The sequence below is a fragment of the Pseudopipra pipra genome, chromosome 10, assembly GCF_036250125.1.
Source record: "Pseudopipra pipra isolate bDixPip1 chromosome 10, bDixPip1.hap1, whole genome shotgun sequence".
NCBI classification, from domain to species: domain Eukaryota; kingdom Metazoa; phylum Chordata; class Aves; order Passeriformes; family Pipridae; genus Pseudopipra; species Pseudopipra pipra.
The window spans coordinates 4,299,923-4,325,632 of record NC_087558.1 but is presented as its reverse complement, the minus strand read 5'-3'; the positions used below and the strand labels follow the sequence as shown (position 1 = coordinate 4,325,632).

At 43.1% G+C, this 25,710-nt stretch overlaps 2 protein-coding genes and 1 non-coding gene across 9 annotated transcripts; 1 reads left to right on the top strand and 2 right to left on the bottom strand.

Annotated features, from left to right (window-relative positions):
- Positions 1-21,331, top strand: LRRC34 (leucine rich repeat containing 34). Of its 7 annotated transcripts, none has more exons than XM_064665840.1 (11): positions 1-2,909; positions 3,192-3,310; positions 4,187-4,308; positions 4,467-4,531; positions 5,269-5,352; positions 6,378-6,506; positions 7,747-7,842; positions 9,188-9,342; positions 9,428-9,583; positions 10,661-10,787; positions 11,063-11,336. In XM_064665840.1, the coding sequence occupies exons 1-11, from the start codon at positions 2,901-2,903 to the stop codon at positions 11,264-11,266; spliced, it is 1,266 nt and encodes a 421-aa protein (XP_064521910.1). In that variant the 5' UTR covers positions 1-2,900; the 3' UTR covers positions 11,267-11,336. The 7 variants fall into 7 exon arrangements, 6 of the variants coding, with proteins under 6 accessions (XP_064521910.1, XP_064521909.1, XP_064521906.1 ...); XM_064665839.1 differs by having other exon boundaries at positions 2,691-2,909; positions 4,184-4,308; XR_010433001.1 differs by lacking the exons at positions 1-2,909; positions 11,063-11,336 and adding exons at positions 12,019-12,118; positions 12,540-21,331 and having other exon boundaries at positions 2,919-3,310; positions 4,184-4,308.
- MYNN (myoneurin) lies at positions 13,655-25,156 on the bottom strand. The gene is made up of 8 exons (XM_064665842.1): positions 25,085-25,156; positions 24,297-24,595; positions 21,790-22,601; positions 20,271-20,430; positions 19,404-19,582; positions 19,035-19,118; positions 18,523-18,609; positions 13,655-17,371 (listed from the first exon to the last, which is right to left on the bottom strand). Exons 2-8 carry the CDS (start codon positions 24,560-24,562, stop codon positions 17,103-17,105), a joined length of 1,857 nt encoding a protein of 618 aa, XP_064521912.1. The 5' UTR covers positions 24,563-24,595; positions 25,085-25,156; the 3' UTR covers positions 13,655-17,102.
- Positions 25,157-25,331: 175 nt separating this feature from the next.
- TRNAV-AAC (transfer RNA valine (anticodon AAC)) lies at positions 25,332-25,404 on the bottom strand. The gene has a single exon. It is a non-coding gene; the product is annotated as a tRNA-Val (tRNA).
- Positions 25,405-25,710: the final 306 nt, after the last annotated feature.

Genomic DNA, 25,710 nt, shown 5'->3' with positions numbered 1-25,710 from the left:
CTCCCACTTGCTTATCTCTGCTCACATTTGTCCATCTTGTAAAAGAAAAGAGTTTTGTGCAGTTTACTGCCCAATTTTCACTTTTTTAATGGGCTTCTCTTTTTCTTTTCTTTTTCCTTTCTTTCTTTTCCTTCTTTCTCTCTCTCTCTTTATTTTTTTTTTATTAAATTATTAAGCATCAAGAAAGTTCCAATCCCTTTCTGGTTCATCAACCCACACCACAAACTTTGGATCTGAAAAAGAGAGAAGTCTTGTTACCTGGAGGAAAAGGGTAAAAGCAAAAAGCCTTGTGGAATGGTGTCACTGATGTATATTCATGGTACAAAAAGCATTTTGTTCTTCAAAATCCCCTTTTATTCTGGATTAGACTACATTATTGGCAGCTAAGATGAACTGTCAGTCATCTCATTTTTCTCTTATTCTCTGTTTTATGTTTTTCAAGAGGAATTTCTTACCTAGGCGGACACTAGTCCCCCATACCTTTGATTAGAAAAGTAAATGACAATGTCTACACATCTTTAAATGTCAATTTTTAGTTTGGAAGAATAGTTTGGGAAAAATAGCGGCTCACGAAGAAATTACAGAATTACAGAAAGAGAGGAATAATTTAGGTTTAAAAGAATCAAAGACTGAGGAATCACCTTTCCTTCCTTATTGCCCTGTATTTTTTTAATTCCATGTGACCCACTGATGATACAGAGAAATGTTCTTTTGGAAAAAGAAAAACAACAAACCAAACATAAAATCACACAAAGAAAAGTGTCTTGTTCAATATGTTTGCACAATGGATCTGCAAGTATCAGTGAGCTGATGGCTGTGGGCAGGTACTGCAGACAATTATTCTCCATATGCAGTTCCTTCAGATTCTGGAAAATATGTGTGCAGAAGGTTTAGTAAGTAAAGGATTTTTCCTTAGCTTGGTATATAAACAATGTACAGAGAATATTAGCAAGTGCAGAAGTTTATAAACTGTGAAGTTGTTGGGATTATTGCTAAACACAGAGAGGCAACATGAGTTTTGAACACTGATTTCTGATATTATTCCTATTCTGACAGCCCAGGCCTGGTGCTGCACCATGTACCTAAAGAGATTAGGAGACCCTTCAGTCCTGCATTTGGAAGCAGCTGAAGTTCATGGAATTTCCATGTTGCAGCAAACCAAGATCTTCCCCCTTCTCTTGCTCCTGCCTGCAATTTATTGATGACTTCTGGCAGAGTTCTGAATTTAATTCCTTTATCTTATCCCAGTTATAATCTCTGTAATGACTCCAGGAGAAAGACTTCCTCTGGAAAGATACTGAATTGGTTTTCAGGCAGGCTAAGGCATTTAAAACTTATCAGTTCCTTCATCTCCAGAGGTATCTAGACACAGTCATTAAAAAGATACATTATGTCAATTAAGCAGTAATCTTTGGGATTTTGTTTTTAGAGGAAAAAAATCTCCCAAGAAAATGCTGTGGAGCTGCATTACGGTTGATGGATGAACACAGAATATTCTGCTCATTAATGTCACATTATACCTCACAGTATGGTGGAAATTTTGGCAAAGAAATCCATGTTGTTTCCTCTGCTGGAAAGATTTCTTATGGGGTTAATTTTATTTCTTAGCAGAAACATTAGTCTGCTTCTTCATTTCCTTTGTGTGCACAGTGCAGGGGAGAGCAATTTAAATGAATGAAATCTGAAAGAGAGTCTTTTGCATAAATTACTACTTTGGTGAATGTAACTTTCAAGAAGAAAATTGCACCAGTGAAAAAATCCTTCTTAAAGAAGCGTTGCATTGTATAAAAAGGAAGGTGTATTCTGAGCCCTACAATGGGGATGTCCATGAATACTGTTACACTTATCATAGCACAGCTTTAGGGGGCATAATTGTTCATGATCAAACGAATAGCAAGTGTCAGTAGAGTTAAAGGCATTAATAATATCACATCCATTTTTAAATTGCCCTCTGCTCAGTTTGCGATATTGATTCTATGCAAATGCAGCTCTGATTTTCTAGTGCACACAGAAAAAAAAAAAAAAAGACGCAAAAAGCTGCAGCAGTTCCTCCAGTCAGTGTTTCATCTTTTGATTCAACACAAAGGTCAGTGTTTCCACATTTTTGCCTTTTCCTCCCTGCCTGAGCGCTGAGATGTCAGTGATAATGAGTAACCCAGGCTCAGGTGTGTGCTGGGTGGAACTGCCTTCTCACTGTAGCAAGGAAAGGAGGCATTTGGAATGCTATTAAAGCAGTTTTCACTCAGATCTAGTATCCTGACACTGGTTAATCTGGTGAAGGACCCAGGTACAGTGTGTAGTCGCACAAAAAAATGGGAAAGGGAAGGCCAGCAGCAGATGCGGTGTGAAAAATCCTCCAGGCTGCTCAGACAGTGAGCGCTCTCATTTCAGGGAGGTTCCTCGAACCTGGGAGAAGCTTTTGGGGGAAGCTGGGCTCCATTTCCCCTACACGGGTCTGCCTCGGGTGGGTGGAGCCCACACCCTCCTGCTCACATGGGCAGTAGTGGAGGCACTGGGGGGATTTATTTGCTGGAAGGCGCCAGCACAAGCATCTTTGAAGTAGGGACTGATCCGTGTAACCACAAGCGGTTCTGCAAAGGCTCCTCGGAGGAGGGCAGAGCACCAACTCCATGCTCTGGGGGTGAGGTGACGAACCTCCCCTGCCCTTCCCGCAGGTCTGAGCACCACTGGGGCTCGGGGGGCTCCTCAGGGCCCCGGGCTGCACAGAGCAACCCCCGCCCGCCCCTCCGGCTGCGGGCCGGGACCTCCTTGGAAACGGGCTCCGTTACCAAACATTGCTCCCCTCGGAGCAGCCTAGTTACCAAATTTACTCAGCGTGGGGCAGCGCTCGCCCTTGGCCGGTCCCCGCAGGTTGAGGCGGGGAGAAGGAGCAGGAGGTCATGGCTCAGGTAAGGCCTGCAGGGCTGGGGGTTCATTGCTGTACAGGGACCACTCCTCTGTTAGCTCAGCTCCTGTGCCACAGCAGGTCAGAAACACCCACCAATCCACGCTTTCCCCTCATGCTTTTCCTGCCTGTATCTGTTACCCCGGTGCTGCATACCGAGAGTTGTAACCCTTTGCAGACCGAGCCCGTTTTTACTGTTATGCAGATCCCGGCACAAAGCCCGCTCCCGGTGCTGTTGCTAAGCTGCCAGAACGATGCAGTAACGCTTTGTTTTGTTTTCCGGCAGAACACGTCGGTTCGCCCAGATCTTCACCTGCACTATGTGCAGGCCTGTCAAAAATCGGGCCAGCCTGAAAACCCCTTCGTTGCTCATGTGCTTCAAGAAGCTGACAAAAATGATGAAATGTAAGGCAATAACAGCGTGTTTCAGACACTTCTGAAAGCCTTAAACAGGGTAGCAGGATGAGGAATTGAACGATGAGAAAGTTCTGCAGTTTCAGGCTTAAACACAAATCAAATTTAGCATTTACTGCTGAAGTTCTGGTTTGACTCATCTTGACATCATCTTGGCAGAAGTTTGTAGCTATATATCCTTTCTGGGCAGCTTTACAAGCAGTGAAAGGAAAAAAAAAGGTAAAAAATGTACAGGATGGTGCCTTTCTGTCCCTTAAAAAAGCCAAACCCAGTGTCCAGTCATCCTAACTCCCTTCCTTTTGTCTTGCTCCTGTTTAAAAAGCCTCAGCTGCATCCAGTTAGCTTCCAGCTGGTCATGCTTCCCTGAGCTGTCTCTGAATCCTGCCAAGCTATTAACCACCCAAATTCTCTCTCATTATGTGGCTAGGTAGGGCTTTCTCTTGTGGATGCTGCTGGGGTCAAAGTTAATTTTCCTTTGGGGAAAAAAAACCCAGAAAATAAAACGGTTTGTGTTAGGTTTTGATCCTGAGAGCAGGATGGAGTAAATAAAGCAAAGGGAACAATTAAAAAGAAGATGATAAGGTAACCTCTGGGATAATCTTTATTTCCATCTGCCTTCCCCTCATCTTCCTTATTCCTGCTTCCTGTGCAAGTGTGGTTCTTGCAGCTGTGCAGTGCCTTCAGAAAGGGCAGTGCTGAGGGACAGCTTGAATCATGTTATCTGTGCTGGTGTTACCAAAGGTGTATAACCATGTGCAAGCTCCTCAGTGAGGGCAAGCACGGCCACACCTCCTGTCTGGAGAGGCAACTTATTTCTCTGTGTCATTTTCCTTCTCCTCGTGTGCTTATGTTTTTATGTTGCAGTAGATGTACGAAAGGGATCACATTAAAAATAGCCGGAAATAATCACCCAGTGCCTGTGCAGAGAGTTACAGATGATGATCTTGGAGTTCTTGCCTCTGTCTTACGCCACGCTGCATTTGTCAAAGGTAGGGTTTTTCCATGAGTGTTTAACATTGCTGTGCTAATATAAGAAAACATGATCAGTCTTGATTTCAGTCTTAGTTCATCTTTGTTTCTTTCTGTTTAGAGATCAGTTAAATGTAGGTATGCATCTGTCACATTCCTCATTCTTCATCTTTTTCAGGTTTGGATCTTGCTTATAATGTATTGACTGATGCTGGAGCAAAGACCGTGGCAACATTCCTCCAGGTGCCAAAGTGATGGTTATCTTTCAGCAACTTGTAATTTATTTGGCCATGGAAATATTTATATGTGGTGTATTGGAGACAAGAATGCACTGGTTTGGCAAAATTCCATTGGTTTTGACTTTCACACCTCAATCCATCCTACTAGAATCTTGGGTTGTGTTCTCTGTGGAGATTTTTAATTTCTGGTAGAAAGCCATTGGATATTTGGCTAGGGTGTCCTGAGGAAAGAATGGTGGAATAAGCTACAAGGCTTTTAGGCTTACAGTTCAAATCAACAGAGGGGATAATGGTTGTGTCAAGAGCCTTTGTTTTAGCTTCTTTATCACCTGTATTAGCCTTTTTGCAGGCCTAAACATAGGAAACTTTAATGCTGCCTTTTTGTCATTGTAAACAACTGGAATACAGATGGAAAATGGTAAGCTGTCACCTGGTACCTGTGTTCCTAGAGCTTGGGGGGTGCCATTAAGTTCACAAAATGCACCTGAGCTTGCCCATCTGCCTCGTTAGGTCATGCTGAGCACATGGGATCCTGGGTGGTTCCTGTAGGCCCCATGAGGACCCCCACATGCCTTTCCCTCATTATCTGACATACTCTGGCATTCCTTAACTACTTTTCCAGGTCAGGGGCTGCCTGAAATGCAGCAAAGGACAGAGTTTTGTATGTGTATCCCCTTTCTGAAAAATACAGGTGTGCTCTGGAATAAACTCTCATTGTTTCCTGCTCTGTTTGTTCCTAAGGAGAACTCCTCTCTGCAGTACCTGAACCTCATGTTTAATGACGTTGGCACAAGTGGGGCAGAGCTGATAGCGGGAGCACTTCATGTGAGTGTTTGTCTGGGAGGTTTAGACAGTGGCATCTTGTTGGATATTTTTGCTTTTGATGACCAGTACTGGCTGTCCTGCCAACATCAGAGTTGGCTCAAAGGGGCATCTGTCCTTGCTCCATTCAGCATGTTGCTGTATCACAGGGATACAGCACAAGGTCTGCCTTGTTTTCCCAAGGCAGACCTCAGAAATCAGATTTCACGCAGGTGAAAGTTGCACTGTGCTGCCATTAACACTTAATTATCTATAAAAACAATTGTCTATAAAACCCACAACTACTGCAGTTTGATTTTTTTCTGTGTGAAAAATGCTATGCTACAGGATATAGAATGCCATCTGTTTTTTCCCTTTCTTTTTTTCCCCCAAAAACATTGTATTAAATTTGCCTGTACCTTCATGTCAATATTTGTCTTGATTCAAGATGTCTGAGACATGTTTTCAAAACTTTGCTTTACAGCAGCAGCACAAACCCGAAGTTGTTATTTTTGATGTGGTTTCCCAAGGAAATGAGGCTTGTGTGTAAGATTTGTTGTTTTGTGAAGGAGACTCATGTGAGCTCTTTCTTCCTCCTCCACAGTCTTTGAACCCTTGAACTGATTTCAACTAAATTTGACAAACCTCCAAAACACTGAGGCTGTGCAGGAGATTTGTACAACACTGGGCTTGTACAATGCTTAACAGGTTTAAATTAGTTTGATGCACTTTGCAGCTCAGATGCCAATTTAGGCAGAAATATTTGCCTGGATTGTTTTCATGTGAAATTTGTGGACTTGGGAGAAACAAAAGTTTTCAAATACTGGAATTTTGCTTGCAGACTCTCATGTCTTTGATGCCACTGAGAAGAGCCTGAGCCAACAGGATAAGTTATCACTTAGTTATCTATGTTGTCACTTTGACACAATTCTTCTCAAAGGTTGTTTTGTCTCTGTGTGACAACAAGCAGGATTCACACACAAAAAAGGATAGTGTTGTTTTTCAGGCCGTTTTAAAGGAATAGATTTTTTCTTTTTAATTTTATCTAGAGGAATAGAAGTCTTGTGCACATGAGAATGACTGGAAACAAAATAGGAAACCAAGGTGGGATGTTCTTTGCTTCAATGCTGCAAAGTAACTCAACCTTGCAGAAGTTGGATCTTGGAGACTGTGATCTGGTGAGTAACCCAGTAAAATTATCAGCAATGACATAAGTCTTTCAAGGGTATTACAAGGGTCCTGTAGAGCTTAATTAGGGGGGAATGCCATCTGTTGTCATTGATTTTTACATTTTGTGACAGCCAGAGGTGACACAATATATAATACAGCAATGTGTGCTTGGAAAGGCACGTTGCACAAAGCACCTGGGAAGTCAGAACTGATGATATTTTAGAGCCATTGTGTCCCTGAGGATATAAGTGCTTGTCTTTCACATCCTCTGAGGTTTGTTTCTGCTGCTCATTTCTGTTATTCCAATCCTGTGTAATTCATGTTGAAGAATGGACTTTTTATTCCCTGGAGAATCTTTTCCTTCTGAAGTGTGCAGTGCTATAGCACCTGAAAGTCACCCATCCCATAGCTCTGTTGCTCCTCTCAGATCCATAAAGGACATAAGCACAGCAGTGCTAAATTGAGTAGAAAAGCACCAAATTTGATCTTGGATGACCTGCTTCCTCCTGGAGTCAGGCACTGAGACTTCTAACACAGTGCACGGGGAGATTCAGGAGGGTTGGAATGGCCTGCGGATCACTTTTAAAAACCTGTAATTTTTTTCCTGGAAATTCAGAATTTCCTCCTAGACTAGAGGGGGAAATAACCCCTCAGGAATTGTGAAGGTCTTATGAATACATGAACAAGAAAAGTGTAGCCAGCGTAGGATTTATTCAAAAGCTTAGTATGTGTGTTCTTGGTAGGGAGTTGATTGAGAGTTTAAAATTAAGTGGCTTTGGGTGTGGACCAGCCTAAGTGGAAAGTAGCATAAGTAAAAATTAGTGAGCAAACCAGAAGGAAATAAAAAAAATCCGAATTGACCCATATTCTAGAGTCTCATTTCTCTGTACCACATGATTGATACTAAATTTGAATTTACCTAGGGGAACACACATAAGCCGATCTTGTTTTATAAATCAGGAAAACCAAAATACAAATTGGACAAATTAAATGGATCTTTGAGATCCATTATTCTTGCTTTTTATTTTCTGAGTTGCCAAGTCATTTGTACTATTTAGTCTCATTCCACTCTACTCTTCCATAGGCAGTTGGCATTGGTATTGTCAGAAAATCTGTTAGGTGTCTCTAAGTAGTTGACTATTGTACTCCAGAGGACAGGGGGGTAGAAATAATAGTCATGGTAATTTGGCAGCTTGAGCTATACATTAAATAGGTTTCTCTAAGGAGTTTACTTGTTTTCATTTCCAGGGCCTGAAGTGTCTGATAGCAATAGCCACAGCCCTGACTCAGAACAAATCCCTCAGAGCAATAAACCTAAATCGTCCCTTGCTGTACAGCCAAGAGGTATGTGAGTGACTGTGGTGTCAGCTCAGAGAGGAGCATAAGCCAAGTCAGTGCTGATATATTTATGGACATCTGAACTACACAGCTCTCTGGAATTTCTTGCAAACTGAAGCAAATGGTTGCAGAAATATTCTTTCTCTTTCTGTGCAGTCACCACCTGCCCCTGTTTAACTAGAAGGTTAAATTTTAAAAAATCTCTTTCTTGGTACATTTGTTAAATAATGGGCTGATGGAGAGGGCTTGGTATTGGAGAACAAAGTATTCCTTCTGCTGTTCCAGCATGGAGTTTCCTGCTTTGCTCAGCAAACTGAGGGAGAAATGCTGTTTAGCAGGAAATGAGGGGAAGCACAAAGGGCTGCTGTTTACCTGAGTCTAAAGAAGAAAGACACACTGCAGCAACCCCCCACCTTCCCTGGGCTGGGGGCTTTGGATGTTTCACTCTGTGTGGCTGGTGCTGCTCAGCTCGTGGCTGTAGAGTGAGGGCTGTGGTGGATTCACCTGCCTGGCAGAAGTTCTCAGGTGTCAGTGATAGGAACAGTGTTCTCCTGATTGCACGAAGGCCAGATCCTCCTCAGTTCCCTAGGGTGAATTTAACAGTTTAAACAGATTTTAGTTGTTTCTTTTCTACTAAGACAGCTTTAGAAGTCAATTTAAACTACTGCTATTGAAAACAGAGGCCAGTAAGGACCTGGTCTGGATATGTCAGAGACTATTGCCACTGTTTCCACCTTCGACTCTATTATTTTCTAAGGCCTCTGGGTTGTTCCCTTATTTTTGACTCACAGTACTCACTGTTATTTTGTTAACTAAACATGCCAACTTGAGAACAAACTTTCTTTGTCTTACAGTGACAGGACATATTTTTTCCCACAGCAGTCCTGTTTCCTTTTCATAAAATCACAGGATCATTAATGTTGGAGAAAAACAGCAGGATCATTGAGTCCAAACTTTGACCAATTCTTTCTCTTATGAAAGCATGGATTAGCATCATGACAAAATACTTTCAATGTTAGCAAAGACTGACTCAAACATTCAGGTTTTTAAGAGCAATGACTGGAAGGAAAACTGGTCAGACATAATGACTAAATGTTGGTGCTTCTGATATTTGCAGGGATGTAGATAGTACTCTAAATCTGCAAATATATTTCTAGTATTTTTCTTTTTTTTTTTTTTCATCTTCAGCCTTATCACAAGATGTTGTTTCATGGCTATTTTTATACAATATACAAAATAGAACACTACTGTTGACCAAATCTTGATATGAGTTATGTATCTCACTTGTACTGAAGCAAGACCGTGCCTTATCCTAAAGTTCAGCTTAGTAAAACTGCATGTGTGTTTGTAGGAAGAGACCACAGTGCATATAGCTAAGATGTTGAAGGGCAACTCTTCTCTCGTGGAGCTGCACTTGAGCAAGCATGAAATGAAAAACTTTGGTGTAGAGCGACTGTGTGAGGCCCTGTATGAAAACTCCAGCCTGAGATACCTTGACCTCAGCTGGTAAGAGTCATTAAGTAACATATCCATGACTAACTAATTTTCTTAGCACCTATTTTTTTTTTAAATATGTGCATCTCTCTTTCAGTAATAAAATAACCTCCGATGGTGTAAAATTTTTGGGAGAGCTGCTAAAACGGAACCAAAGCCTGGTAATCCTGGATCTGAATGCAAACAGAATAGAAGATGCTGGAGCCACGTACCTGAGTGAAGCCTTGACTGTGAACAACAGGACTCTGCAGGCGTTAGTATCTGCACAGCTTCCCCAGGGACTGCAGGTGTAGGGAACCTGGACTTGGCAGTGGCAGAACTGGCATCAAAGCTGTGTGCTTTGATGTTGATCAAAATAGGAAAGTCAGGAAGTTCCAAATATTTTGGTCTATTTTTCCTTCTTGGGGAAAGAAACCTGCGAGTGAGAGACTGGGTGGGATTTCTTTGCTAAGCTGCCAGGTGAGATGCCCCAAGACCTGTGGGACATCCTGGGGTGCTGGGGGTGAGCACCAGGTCTGCTCAGATCTCCCACAGCTTTTCCAGTTGCTCCAAGAGGTATGGGGGGGGAAGACAATTAGATCTGTCAGTTCTTTCTGCATCTTTAAAGAGCAGGTCCCTGTGGGGCACAAACGAAAACAAGAGCTGCAGGCCTTCAGAATTCTGAGATAATCAGATTCCACGCAGGGATAAGGCACTATATTTGTTGATTCTGATCTTCAACACTTAGGAAAATCCTCTATTTAAGTTTGCTTCCGGGTGAACCCAGCAGAGCTGTAATCTCTCCACCAGGGCGTCTTTTGCAGCCGCGTTAAACCCTCGCGGGCAGGATGTAAAAGCTGATCAAAGGTGTTACCTGGAGCCATTAGTTTTAAGTAGCAGACTGAGGAGGTGGCGGCTCTGAGGTGCCTCTGAAAGCCTTCCAGGTTCGCTAACATAAAAATAACTGCCACTCCACAAAGATCAAAGCTTAGCCTGGATAAATGCCAAGGCCTGGGCTTCAAAGCAGACTAGAGATGAGACCTGGCCACCATGGAGCAAGTCACTGACACCGGGGAACTCAAGAGTGAACAACCTTGGCTGCATGAGCCTGGAGAAATAGAGCAAGTCATAGTCCAACTGCCTTTGGCAACCTGAGAAGGATATTATAGTAGGACTGGCCTTGATACAATTAAAGGATTGTATTATTAATGACAAATATAGAAGTTCAATATATATTATATAATAATAACATATAGAATAAGCATAAATCATAGTTAAACTCTTATTCTTAACTAAGAGATGTGAGTTCCATGGTCTGGCATGCACACTGTGTAACTGTTTTCTCTGTCAGGTTGTCAGTAGTAAGCTGCAGTATAAGTGGCAAAGGACTTACAGCTCTTTCAAATGCAATCAAAGCAAACATGATACTTTCCTATATATACATCTGGGGGAACACATTTGATGAAGATGCTTGTATGGTAAGTGTTTGTTTCTGAACTCCTCTGAGAGGGCTGGGTTTTGTTTGTTTGTTCCAATTTCTTTTTACTATCACTGGGTAGACTACAGCAATTAGTGAACAAGATACCTGATTTACTGTTTTTTTTAAAAAATAATTATAACCTGGTGGTGCTGGATTGAGCAGTGGAGATCAGCATACTGAAGTGATTGAGTACTTACTGTGTGTTATGTTGTAGAGCCTTCACTGCAGTCAAAAAGACATTTTATCTGTCATATTCCTGTTTTCGTTTTTCAGTCGTTTTCAGAGTTAATTCAGATGGGTCGCCTGAATCCCAGCTGCACAGATGTGGCCCCGTACGAGGTGGACGGGCAAGCTCAGCTGGCAGAGCTGTCCCATGGCCTCCAGAGGGAATACTACTGGGCCCCACGGCACAGGGTCGTGGCAGACAGTGCTGCCAACGCCAGCCTGGGACTTGTAGCTGTTTCAGAGTATCTGTGAGTGAGGCAGCACTCTACGGGCCTGGGCTTTGCCTGTCTGGTTTCTAGTAAAATAAATTATATCAGTGTCAGATTTGCTTCATGTTGTTTCTTCAGGTTTAAGTCTAAAAGGAATCTAAAACTGCTTGAAATGGCAAAATGATAAAATATTGAACAAATGACCTTCAAATTCAGTGCTAAATAATGCCCAGTCTATGGAGAGTCTATTACTATGAAAAAGTTTACACCCAGGCAGAGCACACTGACAAAAGCTGACACCCAAGGCTGCCAGGCAGCAAATCAGACCTGCTGCAGAGCAGGATTCCTGCTGGAGCCGAGAGCTTTTGTTACCATTCTACTCCATATACTCTCTCCTTTTACTTAGTAATTGCATCCTTTGGATCTTCTTCCCATAAGGACATTTTTAAACCAAAGTAAGTGAACTTAAGCATTCAGCCACGATCATGGTGGATCTTCAAAGCTAGTGAATGGAGTTTACTGGGATATACATGAAATTTTGATTAACTTGCAGCCTGTACTTGTTTCTTGCACTACAAATAGGAACCACAACCAACCCTGGTGCCATTATTTCTTCCTATCTCTTGAAAACTGTCTAAAAACTTTTCTGTCATTATAGCCCTGTGGCAACTCCTGCACATGAGTTGCATTTAATGGTAGTTAAACATTGTTTAAGGGTTTGAATGCAGACTTTGTAGAAGTTTGGGAATCACTCAGCTTGTTACCTTTTTCCATCCACTATGCTCATCCCTGCAGAAGTGACTCCATTTATGCTCCTAAATAGAAAAAGTCACCAAACAGAGTCATGGATTATCCTGCTCTCTTATCTATGAGATCCAAGCATGAGGAGAAAAAGGTAAGGAAGTTATTTTACCAATAACAGCTGAGAAGCAGCAACGCAACTTCTGCTGTTCTGACTCTGTATTATCACAGTGGGAGATGTACTGACACCCCTTCCCCAGCTGAAATGACCAAGGCAGTTGTGAGAGCTGTTGTGTATGTGTGTGTGGAGGTTTTCTGCCGCTTGATTGCTATTTTTTCCTCATTGTCCCTTGCCTCCACCCCCAAACACAAATGAATCAGGCTCTGTTGCTCCAAAAAGCACCTGATATCACAAGAGGCCTTAGAGGTAAGCCCAGAGCAGGTATGTTTGTCCTGCACACCTGCACAGGGCCCTCCTGACCTGCAGCCACTGTGTTGAGCACAAAGTCCATGTGACACACACTGTGAGCACCCTGTTTTAGAGGGGAGCTTATATTTTAACTATTGTTAAACAGGAAGGACGGAGCAATGAGAACAAAAGTTGAGGATACCCTGGACGTGGTTGTTTGAGAAGAATCTGCAGGCTGTGATAATTTCTAAGTTTTTAAACAATTAGATAAGCCTGTATTGGTATTTTCCCAGTGTTGCTGCTCTGGGACATAGCAGGCTACACTCTGATAGTCTACAGAGAGGCCTCTCAGTACTGAGATACTGGTGACAGAATTTCTTGTCAGAAACACCACTAAAAGACTCAGATTAAGGTATTTTTTCCATATATCTTTCTTTCCTTTGTCTGGTATATGAAGTTCAGACTAATTTCAAATTAATCTTTAATTTACTTGTATGAATGACATTCATTAATCTGCCATGGTAATGGGGAACCAACTCTTCCAAGAGCAGTATTTTATTTTTAGTGATGTGGTTAAAATGGCAACAATATCATACAAAAAGTGTGTCAGGATAAATGGCATCTACTTTCAAAAGTGCTGGTGTATGTGTTTGAAATATTTGCACTCTATCTGACCCCTTGTTTAACAGCAACATGCTCAGCCTAGAAGAGCACTCTGCATTATTGACAATACCCATAAAACCAGCTCATGTGTTACAGTTTACTTTTATATTCTCTTGTAAGTAAAGGTTGCAGAGTAATTCCTGAATTCTGTATAAACAGCTTCCTAAAAACTAAAATAATTATTTGTGCCTAACCCTGTATTGCTTAAAGAGAACTATGCCAGAGACTGCTATTGCTTTTCTTTCTCTGAAAACCAAACCTTGACATCTTGTAAGAATTTATCTTGTGTTCTTTGGAATGAGAGAATTTACACAGGCTAGAATCTTTTGCCATGTTTTAAGTTATTTTAGTAGCTAAAGCAAGCATAGTCCTGCTCTGAAAACCATCCTTCCAGCTTTTAGAACTTGCTCTACTTTGCTGAAAGACAGAACCTTTGCCCCAGTTTCAAAGGGAAGGAAAATGACTGATCCAGCTGGGCAGTGGTACAGCACAGGTCCTCTAAAGCCCACTCTGTGCTCCAAGGGCCCCCATGGTCCTTGTTCCAGGGTGCTGTGAGGGGGGTGATGTCTGACTGTTTCCCTCTTGCTTTTGGTGCAGTCATAAACAGGAGACACAAGGTGAGGGAAAATTACAAAACAAGTTTATTAAAGTCTAACATAAAACACTTCAGGCTAAATATGTACAACCCCCTCCCTTCCCAGGGGATTATAAAATTGAGAGTTGAGGTATATACAAATAACAGAGGAAAAATTGTATATACATGACATACTTTAAAAATAATTTAACCAAAAAAATCAGTTATTAGTCCTTATCTGAACTTAATTCTGCAAGGCTTATTGAGCCTCTCCGGGATCACAGCCCTGAAATCCTTCATGTGGGACTTGTCTGTACTTGAAAATTGCTCTTTAACAAATGATATCAGAAAGGTTGTCATGCTTTGTGCCCACTTACGGGCACAAATTTGGAAGTAAATGTCATACAAGGAGCTATTCTCACCTAAATATTTCCAAGCAGCCAATTCAGAGATTTCTAGATGCAGAGAAGCTATTCAGGCAAAACTTGCACCAACTTCAGTGCAAAACTGACTGAAACAACAGCTTGTGTCATTGTCTCTAAATGACTGTTAACAGAATTATTAAAATTCCTTCTTTCCTTTTGCAAGGAGACGTCTGCCTACGAAGATTCCATGCTTTCCCATATCAATCCCTTACAGAAATGACCAATACTGTTATGAGCCTTGTACCTCCCAAATGAACCCAGAATCCCTAAGCCTAGGACTTCAGATGTGCAGCTGATTTCCATGCATCTATTGGCAAAAGGTACAGTCCAGACCTACAGCCTGAACACACCTACAAATATATTTATATATATATATATACTTAAAATCTATATTCTAGTAAATGAATACAGTTTGTAGAGATCATACCTCAGCAGCTGAGATATCTTCATGAAAAATGAGGCTAAAAAATCAAGATTCTCAGATGGGGACTCAAGAGTGCAGGTCACTAAATTATTGCTCCAAGACAAAACTACAAGCCTGTGTATTCTATTAAGAAAGGTTAAAATTGTTGTCTTGTAAAAAATAATGATTATCTTCTTGTCTATAAAGAAAACTAAATGACTAATAAAGCAAGTGTTACTGTTATAAGTATCTAAACAAATCCTGTATAAATCTAAGCACTGTATTTTTTAAAAAAGTCTGAAATCTAAGAATACAGTAACAAGCTATAATTTTAGAAATATAAAACCAGTCCAAACGAACATTGTTATGGAATGCATTTTCTATGTAGGAATGTAATTATTTTTTAGGTTTCTTTCCAGAGCTAGTTCTCTCTCATGGTCATTTATCCTGGACATGTTTACCTTCAGCTACTTTTCCTCAGGGAACAGCAGCATATCATTAGTTTGTCTTCCAAACCTGTTTACATATGGAAGTTATCAGTTGCAGGGTGTTTCTTTCTCAGTATTCATGACTAAGCCTACATCTGTCCCAAGATTTCTGCTCTATTTTCAGAGAGAGAAAGTAAAGAGGAAGCTTAGGACAAGCTACACACAGAAAAGATCCCGATCTTTGGGGTTCTTCAGTCTTAAATGGCAAGGCTAAGGAATCCCTCAGGGGCTACAGCAACAACAGGAGCTAAAAGAGAAAAGAGGGGAGGAAAAGGGGAAATGCCAAAGAAACAAGAAAAAAAATACCAGAGAACTTCATCCTTTGTCTTCTGCTAGTGTTATGAACATCAGCTGTTCATAAATGTTGTGGGACAGAGAGATAAAGAAATTAAAGGTCAGGCAGGTCCAGCAATAATCAGCTCCAGGGGACAGAATGAGAAATTCCTGAATTAAGGATGTTCCCATTGAACATGGCTGTACTCCTGCTGTCCGTGGCAGACTTTATCAGCAAATTTACCATATATTAAAGCATAAAATATGATCAAGCAGCAGGTTTAAAACGTGGCATATACTAAGATGATCAACACAAAGAAGCAGAAGGTCTATTACTTTACAAGTATAAACATATAGGAAGAGAAAAATAAATCTATAGTCATGGTCAGGAGTCAGGGGATCACTCACAGAATATTTAAATGAAACCCTACAAGAAATTTTTCATGAGTCTGTTCAATTAAGGTGCAGATTAATTATTACTCCGTGTAGAACAGGATCAGTTAAGAGGTATCTCCTATGCTCTTCTATTTATCAGTGTCTGGACACAAGGCATCAGTGGAAATAAATGCTAGCACCAAGTAAATAACCAACAAAGTACAGCTTTAAATGCATTGTTGGTACAGTATGATCACTGTTTCATTACTATTTGATGATTACTTAAATAATGCTTACATTGCTAATGGCACAAACTGGCAAAATAGAGTAGGAGAGTACTCCTATGGTCACCTAGTCTTTTATGACCCTACCAAGACACTAAAAACGTTGCTTTTTAAATATATCTGTTGCTAGGAATAAAACATATCTTTATATGGGCCTTGCTAGGTACCAGTTTTGTGCATTTACTGTGGACAAGTGACATGAGAGTTAAAGCAATACACAAAAACTTCAATTAAATTAGTCACACTAACAAAATCTTCCCTGGAAGAATATCCATCTGCTCTGCTGTATTAGTCTTTAATACCCCCTCATGTAGTGTTCACTTACTATTTTCACAGTGAAGGGCAGGATTTATTTCCTCTTCTGGACCTCCTGTCTAGCACAAGAAGCAGCACTACAGTAAAAAAAGGATTATGAAGCTCTCGTTGACACCTCACAAATGAAGTCACTGCATCTTTTTGTCTCATCTACAACATGCATGTTCCAGCTCTCCTTTTGTTGCTGTTTGTGCCAAACCCGGGGCAGTTTAGGGATGTGAACAATAAATGTGGGACAAGATATGACAATGCTGGATTGACTTAAACAAACGAACAAAGGCAACTCGTTGGAAAGAAAACCCAGTAGTTACTATGCCATTAGGACCCTCTGACTTGCCACACTACAGAAAGAAATTAACCTTCCTTTACTCATCTTGTCAGGAAAATACACCCAAACCTTTTTTTCCCTCTGGTCAGGCTTCACCTGCAGATGGCACTTCTGGCAGCCAGCAGCAAATCTTTGCAAGCACCTCAGCAGAGCCCTGACCAACCTTCCCCATGGACCATTCCAGCACCTTGGAGTGCAGGCTTATGAATATAGCCAAAGTATGACCTTCCCTTGCATCTCTGGGTTAATATTCTTAAACTATTAAATATGGCTTAAAATATCTGTTCTCAAGTGACACTGTGACACATCAAATCAGCAGAAACATGGGAGGAGATCTCCAAGACACATTAACATACGTAACAGAGAATTCTTAAGGCAGGTGTTGCTGGAAAGGAATCGTCTCCTGGAAATCAGTGTTAATTGCAAATAGAAATCTGATTGTAGATTAGCACAATTCAGCACTGCACGATGGAAATGCCTTACAGGTGTCTTTACACAAAGGGAAAACAAAGAACAAGTCCAATTCAAAGAGCGTGACTGCTTGTTTGATCATGTGCATCTTACCAAATGTTTGCAGGTTCACTACCAAACTACTGCTCTGTCAGTACAACTGCTGCAAGAAAATGAACTGAGGTTCTGAGTATCCAGTCACAGCAGATCTCAGCAATGTTTCTGATGAAGGGGACTGGCTCCCCGTCACGGGAAGCAGCATCTGGTGGTCTTCAGTCCCAATGGGAAGAGGAAGTGCTAAAGACATCTCAGAGGGCTTCACATCTATGGACTCCGACAAAGGACTTTTCTGACTCTGAATGGATTCTTGTTCATTGAAAGAATTATCGAGTGCATTACAATCGGGGGGAGTTTCGGGTCCTGAGAAAAAGACAAAAAAAAAAAAGGGATGTTTAAAAGTTCCTGTGCAAATTCCTTCTCAACTGACTGTCAAAGCCAACACTTGGTGTGTTGCAGGCTGCCTGGACAGCTGGGATACCAGTGGCTTCCATGTGCTGGAAAGCCAAAGCAAGCTGTAAATACAGTGTAAGCACAAGGAATCACATCTGCTGCTGCTTGTAGTGTGACAACTAGAAGGATGATGCATTCCAACCTGATCTCTACTTGGCATGGTACAGGAGATAACAAATCCTTAACATCACAGTGAACAAAGGACCTTTAAAAAATGTAGTTATAAAAGTTTCCTTGAGATTTCCCACCCCAGAAAATCTCGGAACCAGAGCCACAGCCAAGCATCCTTCTCTAACTAAGGTAGCAATGTACAATGTATCATTTATCCATAAACGTCTTTGGAAGAAGATATTTGTTAACTCCATTCCAGCCAGACACATTATAGATTTTATCCAGTCACTTGAGAAATGACTTTCTATTCCTAATTGAAATCTCTGTTAATGAGCTCCTCGCTGCCTTCCTGTTTGAACACAGCCTGACACTGCTCTTGGACGGCTCTCAGATTAAACCACACTGGATATCTGACCCTTCCTCTTTCAAATCATGCTCCAAAGCCTGTTATTTCAGTGCTGGGGCACTTCTGTCTGCCTTCTGTCTCTCCATGAGAGCTGGCCTGCCTTGGCAGCTCTCCCAGCTCACACCCTTGGGCTCTGCTGGGCCCTCTCCACACTTAATGCTGCTCTCCCCTCACCCCAGGCTTCCTGCTGCACTGGGGCCTTCCTAAATTCAAATCTGTCTCTGCACATGGCTCTTGCTTTCTCATTCTCTCTCTCCCAATCCAGATGGGCACAGACACCTATTATTCCTCTTTCCATATGACAGAGGCAGGGATTTATGGCCAATACACAAGGATGGACAGACGAGGTGTACAGAGCCACTCCTGAACAAGGCTGGATACCTGAACATCTCTAAAGCAGATGCTTTTGGCTCTAAAAGAGAGCTATTATCCAAAAATCTTTTATTTTCTAATTTTAGGCCTGCATGAGCAAAAAGATTTATTCAGCACTGGAGGCAAAAGAGCTGATGTAGTTCCTTAACCTTTCTTTGCACAAAGAACTCACCTGCGTGAACTTTTGTTTTGTGCTTCTTTAGATTTTTTATATCTGTGTAAGAATTTCCGCACATTTCACAGATAAATGGTCTTTCACCTGAAAAATATTGGTTTGGTAGTTAGAACAATCTTGACATTGAAAGAAAATACAGTTAGAGATGCAGGATAATGGATTTCAATGTTGTATTTTAAAACACAACTTTGTAGCTCTTAGTTTGTCTGTGCATCTGTATTCAGAATAAAATTGTTTCCAGAATAACAGTTTAAAATAAAGCAAGAAGGCCTTAAAAATTTAAAGTAAAGCCTTGATCATACATCAACACCTACGCTGGTGCAAAGATACTACTCTGAAAAAGGCAGTTAAAAAAAATGAATTACTTTTTTCTTTACATTATGTTAGCCCAGAGATGCATAAATTAAGAAAATCTGCTACTTTCAGGTACAGCCCAATACAGTGCATTTTAAAGGCAAAAGGGTAGAATATAATTTATAGTGCAGGAAGCAGCTTGTCCGAAAACTGACCTGTATGGGACCGAAAATGTTTATTGAGCTCTCCAGAGGAAATAAAACTCTTTTCACAAATGCCACAGATATATGGCTTCTCTCCTAAAGGAAACAAGGACTCTGTTATTTCAATACATAAACCAGAATACACACAGAGAACAAATCAAACTGAAATGGAGGTAATGTCCAGTGGGAGAAAGAGCTCCCTAAACTGGAATCAGAGGGAAAAAAAACATGAGAAAGGAACTAGATGACAACTCCAGAGGTAAATTCTGTGTCATTACCCATCTCCAACCCTTCTGCAGGATCCAGCCCTCCCTGGCCAGGCCTGTTTGTGCTCTGTCCCTTGCAGGTCCCTTCCAGCTCTGGGATTCTGTCCCCCCTTACCTGTGTGTTTCCGGGAATGGGTGATGAGTGAGCTGGAGACAGCAAAGGCTTTCCCACAGCTGTCACACACGTAGGGCTTCTCCCCGGTGTGGCGCCGGACGTGGTAGGTGAGGGTGCTGGCCTGGGCAAAGCGCTGCCCGCACCGGTCACACACGTACGGCTTCTCCCCGCTGTGCTTCCTGAAAAACAACACCCCAGTCACCTCCAGGAGGGAAGGGAAGCAGCACCCACTGCTGAGGAACCTGCCTCAGTTAGTGCTTCATCCCCAAAGCTCCTTCTGCTAATGGTCTGGGATACAGCAGAGATGTAACAACTGAGTCTGGTTTGAGCCTGCAGTTCTCGCGGAGTGAAACTCATGGCCTGTTCCATCTGGGATCAGCACATCCGTGATTTCCACGGCAGCTGAACTGAAATACAGGCCCTGCATGTGTAACATGCACCATGGGAACTCAGCATGCTTTGCATTTTAGTGAAAGACAAGATGACGATTCCCAACAAGGGAATACCATTCCTGCTTCTGCCAAAAATGCTGAAAGCCACACACAGACAGCAGCGAGAACTGCTCTGTCACTTCCCACCATGGAACTCTCTCTCCCTGGTGCTGCAAGCAGTTTAAAACAAACCCTGTGCCCCTGCCACAAGGATACCAGTGCACAGGCTGCAACATTCATACAGCACAAATCTCCTCCCTAATGAGCAAGTACATCCATGGAATTATTCTGTTAGGCACTGTGAGAGAAGTCCCATGAGAAAAGAGGGAGAAATGCCAAAATTATGTGAATGTGTAACTCTTGCTCACACTGGAGTAAAGGATTCTATTTGAACAGACTCAAGGACAAGCATTTGCAGGATCTCCCTCGTGCCCACCTGGCGTGAATCTTCAGGTTGCTCGAGGTTGCGAACTGCAGGTTGCAGACGTCACATTTGTAGGGTTTCTCCTCTCCATGATGCATCCGGCTGTGGAACACCAGCTGGCACTTCTGAGCAAAGCCCTTGTCACACAGTTCACACTTGTATGGCTTCTCCCCTGGTGAAAAGGAACACACTTGTGCTCTCTGTATTTACCTAAGAAAGCTTTGCAATCCATGACCCGAGCAGAGCTCAGGTGTCTGTTCTAATACTTCACAGCGGATAACAAGACTATTTTGTAACACATTATGTTTGTGGGGAAAAAAAAGGTAATAATGTTTTTAATAGTGCCACTTTCTCTACATTATTTTAAGAATGCTGCTACCATGTTTTCAGACTTTTTGCTGGTTATGTCTATTCATCACTCAAAATATTCAAGATGAACTAGTAAATCATCTGTTTTTCTTGCCTGCCCAACTAACAAATCTATTTCATAGAAAGTCTTCAATGTACAGTCTAATGCTCACTAATTTCTTATTAGTTGTCTGCTGCAGAATGCTGCAGGTACTTCTCTGACTAGTCATGTTCTCTTAGTGCTGAACAGTCTCCTGCAAGGGCTTGTGCAACTCTGCAGTCCCAGATGACAGTAAAAAATGCCTTTCTCTGCCATTCTGTGGCAGGGCACAATCAAACCACAAACTCAACAACTCACAAGCATATTGTGTACATAAAATCTTCAAAACTAAAAGTATTAGACATCTAATGTGCCATCTAGCAACCAACACCATGGAATTCCCTGCCCACTCATGCAGAAATTCCCAGGACAATACCCTCAGAAGTACAAAGTACAGCTGACACTCCTACCAGCACCATCCCTGAATTCTGCTCACAATCAGGCTCCAGTAACTTGTTGTTCATCATCTTTTTAAGTCAGACATGTTGTTTTAAAATACTTAAGTGTTTCTAACTGATTTCTCTTTGATGCTTGATATGACACAAACTCCTGGTAACGTTACTGAATGCAACATCACACATTCCAGCTGTATTTTTCCTAAATAAAATCCCAAATGCTGTAGTAATTCAGCCAACTTCTCTACTTGTTTCTGAAGACCCTAAAGGACAAGTTATGTGTAACGAGATTGCATTTTTTCCCCACTTTTGTTCTCAAACATGTGTTATGTTTTGAAGTTTAAAAAAAAGCAAGAGGAATTCTGGTATCAAGTACAGAAAGATTTTCATGCTCTACTGACAGTAGCTTTTGGCACTCCATCACTCTACAGAGCTAAAGCCAGCTCTTCTGAGTCTCTCCAGAAATCAAGATGCTCAGACTTATAAAGTCCTTTCTAGCTACTAAAAGTAGGAACTATGATTTTGTACTGAAAAATGCTGAAACATTTCATGCTACCAGGATATCAGTACTATCCCAACAAACAAAATTTCAGGAGGAAGAAGTCAGAATGCAAAGATCTTTCTAGTCCTGCGTTCAGAGGCTGTGTGTGATTTCAGGTCTCCACAGCCCACGAGGCCAAAGTCTTACCTGTGTGAGTTCTTACATGTGTTTTCAGCTGATTGCACTGGGTGAATGCCTTCCCACACAGGTGACACACGTAGGGCTTCACCCCCTTGTGTATCCTCATGTGCCGACGGAGGCTGCTCGCCTCCGAGAACACTTTCCCACACGTGTTGCACACTGGCTTGGCTTTGGAGTACTTCTGGTCCAGCTCCTCTCCCGAGCTCTCCAGCTGGTAAGAGCCCTTGTCACTGGCTATGTTGGACATGCAGTGCTCCTTCAGGGCACAGCTCTGCTGAGGCTTCCCCCGTTTCTGTTTGGCTGCCATGGTCTGGGCCAGCATATCCTGCACTGCCAGCGTCTCGCTCTCCCCCACGGCTGCCAACTGCAGCTCAGAGTTATCACTGCCCTGGGCAGCCTGCTCTGTTATCTGGGTGGCCAGTTTGTTTGCATCTAAAAACATCTCAATGGATGTGTTCTCGGTCACATCGTTCTGATACGGGAGGGATTTATTCTCTGTGCTTTTGGGGGGGCTGAAATTCTTCTTCCGCTTTTTGGGTTGAGGCGATTTCTTTTCCAAAGCTGCTTTCTTTGCCAGGGGTTGAACCAGCTCTGCAGCAGCAGCAGCAGCAGCATCTGCTTTCTCCCGATTATTGTAATCTCTGAGAGTCAGAAGGCAAGTCTGCTGATTCATTTCAACGTTCCCAGTGATACTGGATGTCTCTGTGGAAGAGGGATTAGCAATAAAAGCAAAGTCCTCCATCTTGATCTTGCATTTAGTGACCACTTCTTCCACTTTGAGATAGTCGGCAGCCTGGTGAATCTCTTTAACATTCCAGCTGCAAGGAAACAAGGCTTGGGTGAAACACTCCGGACAAAGAAAACATTTGTTCCGCACCGACTGTATGGCGCAGGGACACAGAGCTACGGAAAAGTTACAGTGTCAGAAAATATAACTTTGAGACCACACAGCAAGGTCTGATCTCTCAGTGCTGCAGCAACACAGGGCTCTAGAATGTCTATTCCTCCTGAGCTGAGGTCATTGTCTAGTGGGGTCTGCACACCCTCGAACTGAGGATTTTTATTTCCATTACATGCCTTTGTTGAATTTTAAGTTAAAAGTCAATTTGTAAGGTGGTGATGCTTATTGGACCAAGAAGCTCAGAAATCACAGCAGAAAGAGATAAAGCACTGGAGAATAAAATGCATAAATTACCATCCCGTAATCCTTCTGGCAAAAGTGTCAGGTAATTCACCAGCAGCACATTCACCTCAGCAATTCTGTGAGGCAGGTATTAATCTTGTTTTATAAAACAATCTGCAAAGAGTCTTAATTCTGTATCAGCTGCACACAGACATCACTAACACCAAGGAAGTCCTCATTTAAACCACTACACTCTATTTTGCAGTTCCTGCAACACAGACCTTGATGGTTTAGAAAAAATTGATCCAGTAAAGGTGGCAACACGTACTGTCAATGGGTACCACCAAATTTATGGATTTACAGCACTTTAAAGAGAGATCAATGGTAAACAACACAATTCTAACACTCTATTACACAGTAAATGCAGTTGAACAATAAGTAACTTGCACAATTACTCTCTGTACATGAATACAACTGTTTCAGCATCTTGTAGTGTATGAGCACCAGGTTCAAAAAATCCAGAAACTCTCCTGATGCAGTCCCAGGCTCCAAGAAAGCTGCACACTTCTGCTCATTTGTAACTGTCAAAGCACCAACCACTAACTCCAGCACATGGCTGTGCACTGCTCTACTGCTGGTAATGCTCGTAGCTAATTAAAGAAACACCCTGCATCTGGACTTCAATTATCGTGAGTTTTCACACTTCAGTAGAAACAAAGGGGTTTTAAGCCTGCATTTGACACCAGACACTGTGAAAGGAGTAAAAACTCTTAACTAGGTACTTCTAAGTAGCCACACTTCCCTCGTGAGGGATGATCTCTTGCTGACAGAAAAGCACTGAAAGGAATCCTCACTGTACATGGAGCAACACAACAGGCACAAATTCAATGCAGTAATGGGGGGAAACACTTTTTCTATGATTCCTTCTGGGCACTGTAAGATGAGATTTTAAGTAATAGATCATGCTAATTTTAACAAATGCGATCTTTTGAAATCATGCCTATCCTCATGCATCACTCAGACTTTACTCTCTACCACATACAGAGTTTCTGTGTGTTTTTGCAAAAAAAAGACTACTGTAATTCACCTCCAGAAACAACACACTGGTCTTTCCCTCTCCTGGTAATCATGCAAGATGTTTAACCCCTTCCAACCCAGACAGAAGGAGCGGGAGACTGGAACTATCAACCAGTGAAATATCAGACAACACACCTTTGTTTTGGCACTCCCACGTGATGTAGTATTTTAAAACACGCAAACAGATGAACTTCAAGTTGTTAATATGCATCACATCCACTGTTCCTCCAGAACTTAATACAAAGAATCCAGTTCTGCCTTACCACAAAGTTTATTTCCCTACCCCCTTCCCTCCTTTAACAGCATAAATTACCTGTCAAGGTTTAAGTTTCCCGTATAGATAAATTCCAGGAGCTTTTGGAAGCCATCAGCTTTCACTTGAGTCTGATCCAGGACAACATTATTGTCGGACGCGTCTCTGTAGAAGGCCCCGAAGTACTCGCTGAAGGAGGCGAGCACGTTCCTGTGCGCTTTGAACTGGAACTCCCCGATGACCACAGTGCAGTCGCAGAGGAATCCGGCCTCTCGCTGCTTGTTCAGCCTCTCCAGCAGGTGCTCACAGTGATGGGAATACTGCATTTTGAGAACGCGCTGCAGCCGCTCTGTTCTGACCTGTGAAAGCACAAAAATAAAAATAAAAAAATTATTTACGTGCAAGCCGTCACTTTGTTTTGCCCTCAGCGGAGTTAATGATTACAAAAGAGTCAGCGTCCGTGATCACCGAGGGCAGTCTGAGTAGCAGCGGGATGGAGGATCCTCCCGGACTCGGGGAGCCGCCGGTTTTAGGACAGGGGGCGGGCAGAGGTTTTGTGCTCCGCCGGCACCAGCCGCTGAGCAGTCCCGCCGTGTCACACCGGGACGGGGGAAGCGCCCGAGCTCCGAGCCCCGCGGCTCGGACCGACCCGGGCACCGGCACCGGGCGGTCACCGGGCCGGGCTCTGGGGCCGCCGAGAGAGCGAACGAGGCGCGGGACCCGCAGCCCGGCCCCGCCGCCGGACGGGTCGGAGCCCGCAGCGCCCTCCCCGGCCCCGCGTTCCCCGCTGTCCTCCCGGCGCTGCTCTCCCGGCCCGGCCCGGCCCGGCCGCGGCGGCCCCCGCGCACCTGCGGGGGGAGGGAGAAGGGAGCGCTGCCTTCAGGCCGCCATGTCCCGGTGACGCCGCCGCCGCTTCCGGGACGCGAGTTCCGGCCGGGGGCGGCTCGGGAAACCGGGAAATAAGCCGGCTTTAATGTAACGTTCCCGCCGGGCCGCGCCGCCGCTTTAATTAAAACAACTCTGGTGAAACGGGTTTAATAAACCGAGAGCGGCGCCCTGGTTCCTGAGGAAAATAAAACGAGCCTCCTCGGCGGGTGTTTCCGCCCGGTTTCGAACCGGGGACCTTTCGCGTGTTAGGCGAACGTGATAACCACTACACTACGGAAACTCCGCTGATATGCCCTTCTCTCAGTTATCCAGTAATTCCCTCCCTCCCCACCGTCCTCGCTGTCCCCACCACGACCTCCGGTGTCTCATCCTGCCCCGCGAAGTGCCCAAAGCACCGGGATCGGGGAGATCTGCATCCCAAGGGAGCTGTCAAATACCCCACGAAGACCCGCATCCTCCTCCCGCCTCCCGTCCCCTCTCCCCCCGCAGGTCACCCCCAAGCGCGGGGGGCTCCGGGGTAGTCCAGTGCTGCCCACACACACCGGGAATAGCACCATCCATGCGAAACAGAAATTTCAAGGAGGAG

Bases quoted from the DNA above. Each gene is read 5' to 3' on its own strand.
- MYNN (XM_064665842.1), bottom strand. From the start codon at position 24,562: ATGCAGTATTCCCATCACTGTGAGCACCTGCTGGAGAGGCTGAACAAG. The intron at 19,119-19,403 runs GTAAGGGGGGAC...TGTTTCCTTTAG, and splicing joins CCATTCCCGGAAACACACAG to GAGAGAAGCCATATATCTGT. The intron at 17,372-18,522 runs GTGAGTTCTTTG...TCTTTTTCTCAG, and splicing joins CAAAACAAAAGTTCACGCAG to GACCCGAAACTCCCCCCGAT.
- LRRC34 (XM_064665836.1), top strand. From the start codon at position 3,021: ATGCTTTTCCTGCCTGTATCTGTTACCCCGGTGCTGCATACCGAGAGT. The intron at 4,532-5,268 runs GTGCCAAAGTGA...TTTGTTCCTAAG, and splicing joins CCGTGGCAACATTCCTCCAG to GAGAACTCCTCTCTGCAGTA. The intron at 9,343-9,427 runs GTAAGAGTCATT...TCTCTCTTTCAG, and splicing joins AGATACCTTGACCTCAGCTG to TAATAAAATAACCTCCGATG.